General features: G+C 25.1%; 2 protein-coding genes across 9 annotated transcripts in view; both read right to left on the bottom strand.

Moving 5' to 3' along the window:
* The window catches only part of LOC102681954 (lateral signaling target protein 2 homolog), a 51177-nt gene extending 45501 nt beyond the window's left edge, over positions 1 to 5676 (bottom strand). For both annotated transcript variants that reach the window (XM_006618820.2, XM_031511974.1), the window contains exon 1: positions 5362 to 5676. In XM_006618820.2, coding sequence (XP_006618883.1) covers positions 5362 to 5397 — 36 coding nt within the window. In that variant the 5' untranslated portion in view covers positions 5398 to 5676. The remainder of the gene's footprint in view (positions 1 to 5361) is intronic.
* Positions 5677 to 9004: 3328 nt separating this feature from the next.
* The window catches only part of LOC102679702, a 47686-nt gene continuing 45166 nt past the window's right edge, over positions 9005 to 11524 (bottom strand). For 6 of the 7 annotated variants that reach the window (XM_031511984.1, XM_006618805.2, XM_006618807.2 and 3 more), the window contains 4 exons: positions 11000 to 11295; positions 10471 to 10654; positions 10217 to 10395; positions 9005 to 9928 (listed from right to left, as the gene is read on the bottom strand). In XM_031511984.1, coding sequence (XP_031367844.1) covers positions 9478 to 9928; positions 10217 to 10395; positions 10471 to 10654; positions 11000 to 11295 — 1110 coding nt within the window. In that variant the 3' untranslated portion in view covers positions 9005 to 9477. The remainder of the gene's footprint in view (positions 9929 to 10216; positions 10396 to 10470; positions 10655 to 10999; positions 11296 to 11524) is intronic. The other variant, XM_006618806.2, reaches the window with a different exon arrangement.

The raw sequence follows: 11524 nt of genomic DNA, 5'->3' as shown, positions 1-11524 counted from the left end.
TATATATATATATATATAATCCCATTTTTTATTAAATTAGATTTTCGAGTCTAATTTTTTGTTTTGAAATATTTATCGAAAATAATATTTATTTTTAATTATGAGTTAAGTGAAATATTCAAAATTTTTTCAATAAAAATAAAAACTCGAAAAATTAAAAAACTTAAGAAAAATTTAATCATCTTAACAATAATCCAAATATATTGCCAATAATGATTGTAAGAGATACTACGAAATTTCTGAAAATATCAATACTTATAACATCTTCAAAACTTTTCGAAACTTGTTTCGAAGTTCGAAACCAGTTCAGTAGAAATCCGGATTCGCATTCTATAGATTATGACCTAGCAGAATGTTTTCTAGGTAATCATTCACAATAATTTTTAGCTGGTATTCAGGAAACCACGATTCCGTTATATATATAATTATGCTAATTTATTATATATTTATTTATATCAACTATGAAAATTTATCTATATTTAAACATTATATTATTTATCTATTATATATATAAAATTTGCATATTAATGATATTTTTATCATTATCATATCAAATATCATTAAAAAGTTTTACTCATTGTTTCCTGTTTTTTTATTATTATTTACAATTTTGATCACGCATCATAATTTTCTTTTCGTTAAATCATTTCTTTCACATACAGATATATTTATCTATAAACAAAATATTTCGTTTCTTAAAAAAAAAAAATTAATATTCATTAAAATGTCATAACATTTCTTAACCTCTTGCTATTTTTCATTATTTTTTGAATTTCTACTATATATTCTCATTTATACTTTGAATAAATTAACATTTATGTACATTATACGCATATATTAAATAAATATATTCTCTCTGTACGTATATAAATTTCACATTTTAAATATACATTTCTTAAACGCGACGTAGTAACGAAATATTTTATCCATATTCGAAAATGATTTCTAGATTAAAAAAAAAATATTGTATTTCTCTAAAAAAGAAAGTTCAAGAATCACATTGTGTCAATGCATAATTTTTTGATCATAATCAAAATAATATGCATTTAATATTAAATCGTGTTCAACGAGACACTTTCATTTAATTGTCATAGCGCGATATCATGGTTGTTCCAATTAGAATATCTGATGTTGATGGGATCAAGATTCAATTTATATACTTATAAATCAAAATCAATTCTCAATATCTCATTTATACAATAGAGAGAATAAATACAGAGTCAAATATTATTCATGAAGAAATGATCGTTCTATTTGCGAAAATATTTAATCTGTCTCATTTTTCATTAAATTCTTTTTTTAATTTTCTTTATAATTGTTTAATAGAAATTTTATAAATAATTTTTATGATAATATACAAATTTCTATGATAAAAACTGATTATTATTATTAGTATTATCAATAGACTATAAATTTTTATATAGTTAAAATAGATATTTAATTAATATGTAAAAAAAAAAATATGTCGTATTATTGAAAATATATGTATTATATACAAATTATATACAAATTATGTATTAAATATTTACAAAATATCAATTTCAATTTATCTATAGATAGAATATCTTAGATTTATCTATATAAAATTATAATATTATATAAAAATTTTCTCATTATTTTTTAATAAATTGCTTTATTTCTTTATCTACAAAAAATTGAGCTGAAAAAGAAATCTTTTTATAAGATATCATATAATATATTATTTTAATATATTATCTTCTACAATAAAATATTTAAAACTTTTTTAGACTTCAATATTATATCAAAAATTTCTCTTAAATTACGATTAAATTTATTTATATTCCACTGTCATACAAATAAAATTAATATCAGAAAAAAATATGTAATATATTCATTTGTGTTGTTTATAAAATATAATATATATAAATATAATATAATAATATATTAATTTGCATAAAAATCCAATTAAAATCCAATCCAATTGCTTAAAAATCTAATTATCAAGAATATTCTTTATTTTTTATAAGAAAAAAATTATTATTCTTATCAATTATTATTATTTGTTTATTCATTTTTTATTCATTGTTTATTCATTAATCTAAAAGATTATATTTATTTATAATAATAAAAAAATGAAAGACAAATACTATCTAAAATATTGCTTTAAAAATGAAAATCAGAAACTCTTTTGGAGGATACAGGTAATATCCATTAAAATAAAAAGAAATACTTTAATAAGTATATATATTTAAACTTTTTCTTATCGAGATATGAATGGTTTTCTTTGTTACTTTTACAACAGATATTCTGTTTGATTTCCTTTCACTTCGATGCGGGTTTCAACTTTTCAATGTAAAGAAATGTAAGTAGTATGTATGTAGGTCTCCTAAAAATTTCTATTTTTATCCATCCCCTACCTGAATCTTGCAACTGATCAATCAAAATTGATATTTATGATTCGTCAAAAATAGACAAAAGAATTTTCTTATTTTATTTATATAATTATTTATATAATTATTAATTTTTCTCAAATTATAAGCAATTTTTTTAAAAAATTTTGATCAATAACTTTGAAATAAAAAACTCAATACATATAAAATTAATAGAAAAATAATTATAATTTTTCTATTAACTAATATAAAATAATTTTAACAATTATCGAATAATTTATTAAAAATAATAAAATAAGTAATATGTAAAACAAAATCGAAATAAATAAAAGTAATATTGAAAGAATATAGAAATATAATACATAATAAGAAAGCATTCTTTTCCTTTAGGCAAAATAAACGAATAATCAAATTGAGGCTAGCTTTTCTCTCTATAGTAGCCAGCAAGGAGACAGGAACGACTTGGCCGAACATACAAGCCCGAAGGAAAGTTAATATCTATGGACTTAAAGCTGATACAGTTGTGACTCGCGAGCGAGCAACATCGATCTACCAAGTCTCTTTCACTCGGAGAGCAATAACTCGGAACGTTAATCGAGTTTAACTCGAGTCGACGGACGAACGAGAAAACATTTACCTCGGCTGATTCGAGGCATAAAAAAAATAAGAGAAAAAAAATCAGAAGAAAGAGGAGAAACAAACAACGAGGAGGAAAAATGAAATGAAAAAGTAAAAAATTATCCATCGTGCCTATTTTCGAATCGAACAATGATTTTTTCCCCCAATACGTTTCGAGAACGCGTTGAACCTGATCCAAACATGGTCAAGGCACCGTAAACTAACTGAAATCTTTTACTTTCCCACCGGGGCATAAACTTGAAAAGTGTGTTGCACACCTTTCGTTCGTGGTCGACGAGGTTGTAACTGAGAGTATATACTTACACACTAATCCACGAGAAACCGGTACGATTCAATCTACGTGGGATTAAAATCGTCAACTATGTAATTCGCGTATTAACTTGTGGCGATTCGAACTAATAAATGAAGAAATTTTAGATAAAAAAAGTTTTCCAATATACAAAATATATATTTTAATAATATATACATGTTTTCTGTTATATATATATATATATATATATATACTTTTTTTGTAATCATAATTCTTAAAAAAATTTTTAAACGAAAATTATTTTTCAAAATTAGATATATATCTGGATAAAAGTTTCTAAAAAAAAAAATTTTAAAAAAAGAAAAAAATGATAAAAATAAATAAATTTCTGACTAATAATCAAATAAAGAATTCAATTGCATCAAGTCATCGTTTATAACAATAAATATTAAATAATTTAAAAAATTCTAATAATACTGATAAATAATATTATGCAAATAAAAATATTTTTTAATTCAATGTATGATATACAAATACGGTAATTAATCACTAGGTAATTAAATATCTTAATATTTACATATATGATAGAATTTAAGAAGTAAATAATGATATATACTATAAATATACTATTTATAAGAATAAAAATTTATCTAAAATCCAAATCGAGTTTCAATGAAATAATTTACTAAATACTTACTGATAATACTCTAAATTATAATTTTTTATATTTATAATTTTATCTTACATAAAAGTAAAATCAATCTAATATCATAATTGCAATGAAATTAAATCATAATTGCATACAAAATTAAATCAAATTAAAAATTCAAAAAAATAGAATTCAGAGAAAAATTAATTATAAATTAATACGAAATAAGTCGTTCGCTTGATGACAGCTCATTGAATGTGGTCACGTGATACATATATGTCAATCTACGAACTACGTATGCACACAAGACATGTATGTTATTAGATACTAATCACGGAGAATCGGTTCGATAAGAAGAATAAAACAATTCATTTTATCGTACTGCATCATTTCTCAACGTATAAAATAATCGAAACAATGAGAAAGTATTGAAAAAGATGAAACACATTCTCCAGTTTTACTATCGCATTTTCACGTGAGCAACGACAGTACGCCTTCGAAAGCAGGCGACAAATAAAGCCGACAGTGATAGAATCTTTTCCTGGTACGTGAAAAGAATGGACAATACCGAATATTTCTACATGATAGAAACGTGCGATGCATTAATTAATGAGCATATCAGAGATATTAAATTACAATTTATACAACAAAATGTAAAATGATAATTTTCAAAAAATCTCTCATTAATCATGATCTAATAATTTAAATTATTGAGGTTAAGCGCGACAGATGCTAGAGTCATGTGATTTTAGATGTAGGTTATCGACAACACACGAAAGAGAAAGTATCTGAGTAAATAAGAAAACTGAAATATGAGACAAACACAGAGTATCTATATAATACTAGTAAATATTTAAAAAAAAGAAAAAATACAAAAAAATGTGTTTAATTTTTATTTATAAAAAATTATTATTGATCAAATAAATTAATTTATCAATCTTCCTTTTATTCATTTTTTAATCGAATAAAAGAATGTATCTTTGAACCGGAATTAACCTCGAGGTCATCCTATATTAGAAGATTAAAAACCTGCAGATTCTATTACATATCAGCTGATTAGACCATGTTCCATGAACATTACATGAAATTTCAATCAAAAAATATATTTCAATATATACATTGGCATCGAAAGGAAACGTCGAATTGTAAACAAGGACGATTAGCACTCGTGTGCGTATCAATGAAATATGTACTTACAGGTATATCACGCAGATGTAACACGTCGCCCGAAGCACTTCGGGATATCGTGCGAATTTTCACGAAACAGGTGGCAACAGCGCGCAGGTCCAACACACAGAGACAGGGATAAGGAACGAAGAAAAAAGAACGAGCGCACGCGTTCGATCAACTAACCAGTACGATAAGAAATATACAGAGACGAAAAAGAAACGAAAAAACGCATCAAACTTAAAAAATAAGAAGGAAGATGAGATTAAAAATAATGAATATATAGAAGAACAAAAAGAAATTACCTTAGGCCTATAGAACCATTTTCTGATCGACTCCATCGCAGGGCTGTCGAGGATGTCGGCAGGCTCACGGGCGAGTCGTCACTGCGCCTCTTGCGGCCAAAGCACTTGCGACATAGCGAAACCTGCCACTATAATCTTACCAGAAAGCGTCACACCACGAGACACTAGTTGACCGCATATAAGTTAGAATTTTTTCGTCAAGTATCACCATTAAACATACAATCATCGATAATTTCAGTCGATCCACACATTCGAAATTGCGCGTCAAACATGAATCGCGCGTCCGTAAGACTGACTGACGAGCACAGACTGCAAAGGCACAGCTCGCTGTTACGCATGCGCTCGTTGAATATTATGGACGACGTGACATTTGAAGTGGACAGAACTGCCATCTATAATATATTTGAATCCATCGAATTTTTAAAAGATTAAAAAAGTTATTATTAAATTATTAGTATATTATATTGTATAACTTTTAATATTTTTTCTAAACGCGAATTGATTTGTATTATTAATTAGTCATTTCATTTTTATATTCTAGATGATAAAATTGATTATAAATATTTTTATAAAAACATCTAAAGTAGTAACATTTAAACGTTTGAATTAAAATTAAATTTATTTCAATCGAATTAAATTTAAAATAAATTGAATAAATAAATAAAAATATATAAAATAGAATTTTATATATATGTTTAAATATATGCATATTTTGAAATTATATAAAATTACGTAATTTTATTTTACAATTTAATTATAAAATATACATAATCTAAAGGGGAAAAAAAAGGTTCTAATTTAATTTAATTTTTAAATTTTAAAAGAAAAATCTATATTAAAAAAATTATATATGAAAATTTTAAAAAATGTAAATGTTTTATATAAATATTGGGTTATAAAATAAAATTACCAGCGATACATAGAAGGAATTTAATAATATTATCTTGAAATTTAACACATTTTGATCTACATGACTAGATTATAAAAAAAGCAGTTAAAAATGTATGACTTTAACAATGTTAAATATTATGGATCACAAATTATGCACATATACATACGTAAGTTTCACATTTTAAGTATACATTTGGATTTAAAATTATAAAATAGGTCTTTCAACAAATTTACTTAATATTAAAGAACTAAGCCTCGATAATAAAGAAACAAAAATAACGCGATAAATTCTACTATACAAATACATGAATCACATAATCTATTACAACGAATTGCAATATAATGTTATACAAATTCCTTCGATTATATTAACAAATTAATATCAATACAGAAAACATAATTATATCGAAAATAATAAAAACTTATGATATCATTTTACTTCTTGAGATTCATATACACATATAAAGAAGTGGAATGCGTATCTGTATGAGTGTGTATATTTCTACCACATAAATATGTAATAAATTTTTTAAACTTTTTAAACATCTAAACAATGCAAATAAATTTTAATTTTATTAAACATTTTTCCTATAAATTGCTAGACTTAGATCTTAGTAGAGTAGAAATAGAACACACTTTGTGTTTGTACTCTCAAGAAGTAATATTTACTATTAATTTATTTAGTTTGCTTAAAACTTTTTGAAAACCATATTGAGGATATTTAACACTATATTCTCTACATTCTATAAGTAAGTTGCAACTAGATTTAAAAATTTTATTTTCAAACATTTTATAATAAGATTATTAACCAAGATACATATCATTACAACTAACAAAAATATATATGAATTCTTTTTTTTTTTTATTACAAGGCAAGAATTTTAATTTTGGGAATAAAAATTTTCAGGTAATTAAATATCACCAAATATTATTAATATACATACATTAAATAGTGCTTTAGCTCAAAAAGTTATAAGCAAAATGCTTTTTTTAAGCATACATATTCAATTTTTTGTGCAATAACACGTTACGCAAGGCTGTTAAAACAGACTTCGTAATTTTGATATTACATTCTTTATAATATTTTTCTCAAAAACTGTAAGTAAATAATTATAGTAAATACTGATTATATAACTACACAACATCTAAGATTCAATACAAGCTATACTTTACATTTGCTTGAAAAATGCAAGGTTTTACTACACAGGTAGTAATATCAACTTTTTTTTTTTGTTTAAATGCAATATACTACTATGTTTCTCTTACAATCTATGCAAACTCACTACTTATCTAAAACATCTATATCACTTGAAATGAGAGTAGTTGAGTAACTTCTTATTATATTATATTACACAAATTCTTTTTCTTTCCTTCTTTATGTTAAAATACTCGAATCACATAATTAATAACAATTTTCTTCCATTCTAAACATTCAAAGTCATAATTAGTATATCTTTATTGATTGCCACACAATGATTAAAATATTTCAAATAGTGATCTAGTAAATATCATCTAAAATAAGAACATTTAATATCTGTATTATTGCACAGTGAAATATATCAAGAATATTTTAAGTAATGAACGAATGATATATTTTTTTTATTAATTATAGATTTTAATAATTATGTCGTATTATTTTAGGGAGTGCATTTAATTTAAATTCTTTAAAATATAAGATACGAATTTTTTTGTTCTTTTAAACGATTTAAATGACGAACATTAGATTTTATAAAATACACAGATTTTAATAAAAACATTTCTTACTAAAATATTGAACATATATGTAGATATATTAAACAATTTGAATAAGTTTTTTTATTAAAATAAGATTTTTCAAATTTTTTAGGCACAAAGTAGTTATTTATAATAAATAATATACCGAATATACAATGATACGTTTCATATTTAATGATTACGTTTGATTTTTAAAATTCTTTAAAATCAAACTAATTATATTACATGAACAAGATATTATATATTAAACATATTTTGTAATTAAAAAATAACTTTGAAAATTATAATATTTTTATATATATTCAATTCAAAATAATTTTTTGATACGACTATAATTTCATTTAACAAAATTTACAAGATTAATTATGACTTTAAAAACATTAATATAAAAAATTTTATGAAATTCCTTACAAATTCCCTTGGCGAATAATTTTATAGACAAAAATCGTCAAAAATTTTATAAATTACATATAGTTTAATTTTATACCAATACTTACTTTTACAATGCATTTCAATATATTTATACAATGAATTCGAACCAGCAAAAACATTAATGAGATTGAATTGATATTATTATAGTAATAATTCTATTGGAAATAACAGTAAATATTTTTTGCATTACAAGATAAAAATTTGATTTTTTGACATAACAGTCAAAAATCAAAAAATAGTTCAATTCCTATTTAATCAGAAAAATCGAACCATATCGTCAGTTAGCATTCAATATGAAGAAGAAAGATAAAAAATCAAGTAACTTTTCTCTAATATAAAAAACTAACATAAATGCCAATTATTTATGAATATTTTCATTAAAAAACGTATATAACAATCAAATTTTATAACTAATGTACGACTTAATTTTAAGATAAAACAGTGCATAAACTTCATATTTTTGTATAACTTCATAACTCTCTCAATCAATAAATCATAATATTGTAGAAAAAAACATTAAAAATAGTTAATTTATAATCATAAACTCGTTATAAATTTAATAAAACTAACATACGACAATAAATTCATTCATTCGCTAAAAACAAAACTATTTAAACAAGCAAAAAAGTTACATGTGTTTACACATATATAATAATTGACAACTTCTACAATTTACAATATATTTACAAATTTCGACAAAAAAATATATGAAAAAAAAAAAAAAGAATGTTATGCCAAAGAATTTCAATAATGATTTAAGAATGCAATACAAATGCACAACAAATTACATAAGTAGATGGCACATACGCTTGTAAACTTAAAATAAAAAAAGGAAGATAAATTATAACATGCTACTCGTTGTAGCATTAGTAACTAAAAAAAAAGCAGGAAAAAGGTATTTGCTTATATTCGTGCAATTTCCTTACAAAATTAAAGCAAAAGTTTTTGCGATATATTTTGAAGATTAATTGTTGGCAAGATGAAAAACTCTAGTTTCGTTGACTTGAATGCATGTTACTGAGAATGGAGAATCGATTGTCCTCTTCTTAAACTCGTTGCTTAACTAAATCCAAACTGCACTTTTCGACACTGACAAAGCCATTTAATTATTCGAGCATTGCGTTCTACAATACTCGGAGGATCATTGACTCTCTGGTTACTGTCGTCGTTACCCATACCGACGCTGCAATCATTATTCTGCCATTGACTACTTTGATTCGTTTGGTTGTTCCCAGCCCAAGAATAAAGACCTAATGCCGAATCGACCGAGCTAACGCTATCAAAAAATACGGGAGATGACGATTTCGAATCTGGTTTCGTGATACGTTGATAATTGTCCGAATCAAGACCTAAACAATCGAAGAAATTTTCGAGTTGAGTAATTGACCGAGGAGGTCGTGCAGGTACTTTATTGGATCGACCATTATCTTGACGCCAATAACGATCACTAATATCCGATTTTGATCTCAGAATTGGTCGGCCACGACCTTCTTTCCAGCCATCGGAGAATCTAAAGCAAGAAAAATGCAATTTCTTTTTTATTGCTTATAATTATTGATAAAAAAAAAAAAGAAATAATTTTTTTACAAAAAAGTTTCATTCAATAGTCAAATTTATAGTACAAACTAAGATATGGCAATTATTTATAAAATCATATTAAGACTATAAAACATAAAAAGATATTTGTAAGATTGTAAGAACTTATTCTGAATATTTATTTGAAGAATGAAAATTTTTTGATATATTTTTAATCTTCTTTGAATGTATTGCACAAATTTTATCAAATTTAAACATATACCTTGAATTGCATGTTGGACTATAATCCGTTTGACTGTTGCTGCTCTCAGATTCAGGACTATAGCGTCTTACAACAGATGTTGGGGTACCGTTAGCGTAACTACCTCTTCTTGAACGATCTTTTTCCGTCGAGTGTTGAGTAGATGCACCGCTGTCACGACGTATATGACTCCAGCAATCCTGAAGTAAAATATTTCATTCAATGAATAGCGGTTTTCATTTAATGTTACACTGTCGGTAAAGTATCGACTATACTTGTATTACTGGTGGAGGTTCACTGCGAGGTGTACAGTGTCCAGATGACCCACCAGAATCTCTTGCAGTCGCTCCGTGACTTAACTTGCTGGAACCTGATGACTTTTGAGTACGACCACCGGCAGATAATACACTACTAGCATCGCCACCACCCGAACCTAACGAACGTCTGATGTGTCTAGAACTGAAATAATAAAAGTAAATACAATTGTTTTATAAAAATTATTAACAGTTATTAAGATTATTATACAACAGTCATTAAGATTATTATACATGCCAAATTTAATAGAATTATTAAAATAATAAAACTTATAAATTATTAAAAAAGCAGATATTTATATAAGATTATAAATATCTATACTCTTCCAGAGAATATCATCAATTCTTTTCAAAAACATTCCATATATTTTTAAGATATACTCTAAATAAAATTTTCATTAAGTTTCTGAAATATATCTGTGAAATATTTATGTGTGTCTATAATTAGAACTCTTTTGGAGGATCACATATGTGAAAATGTTTTGAATACCTGCGATAACAGACCGCATCTCGTTTAAAACTGTGCTCTGAATAGTCCGAACTAGTTTCACAATCTGGGCAATTACTGGAGGATTGATGATGACCGGATGGCTTGGATGATTTGGTCGATGCACGTGGCGACAGAGACGCCCGTCGTCGCGTGCTAGTATGGAGATCAGGCAAAGATTTGTGACATACGGTGTTCTCTACCGATTGCGAGCTGGTGGATTTCCTTCCAGATCTTCCGGATGTGTGTGAATGAGAGTTGCTCCGGCCAAACTTGAAACGAACATCTTGCGTGCAGTGCTGTTGAAGAAAATAAAATTTCAATACAGATTCATGATATACAATTTACAATTAAACACGAAATACTTTGTATACTTTGCAGTAATATACATTAGGGTAATTGTTGGAAAATCTTATATCAATTATGATATAAAGATATAATTTCTATAATTATGTACAAAAATATATTATATATATTTCAATAAGCACATATATTGATATTATATACAGATTATTTCAGATCAAAAGA

Source organism: Apis dorsata, unplaced genomic scaffold (assembly GCF_000469605.1).
Source record: "Apis dorsata unplaced genomic scaffold, Apis dorsata 1.3 scaffold_376, whole genome shotgun sequence".
NCBI classification, from domain to species: domain Eukaryota; kingdom Metazoa; phylum Arthropoda; class Insecta; order Hymenoptera; family Apidae; genus Apis; species Apis dorsata.
This window is presented reverse-complemented; position numbering and strand designations above follow the sequence as displayed.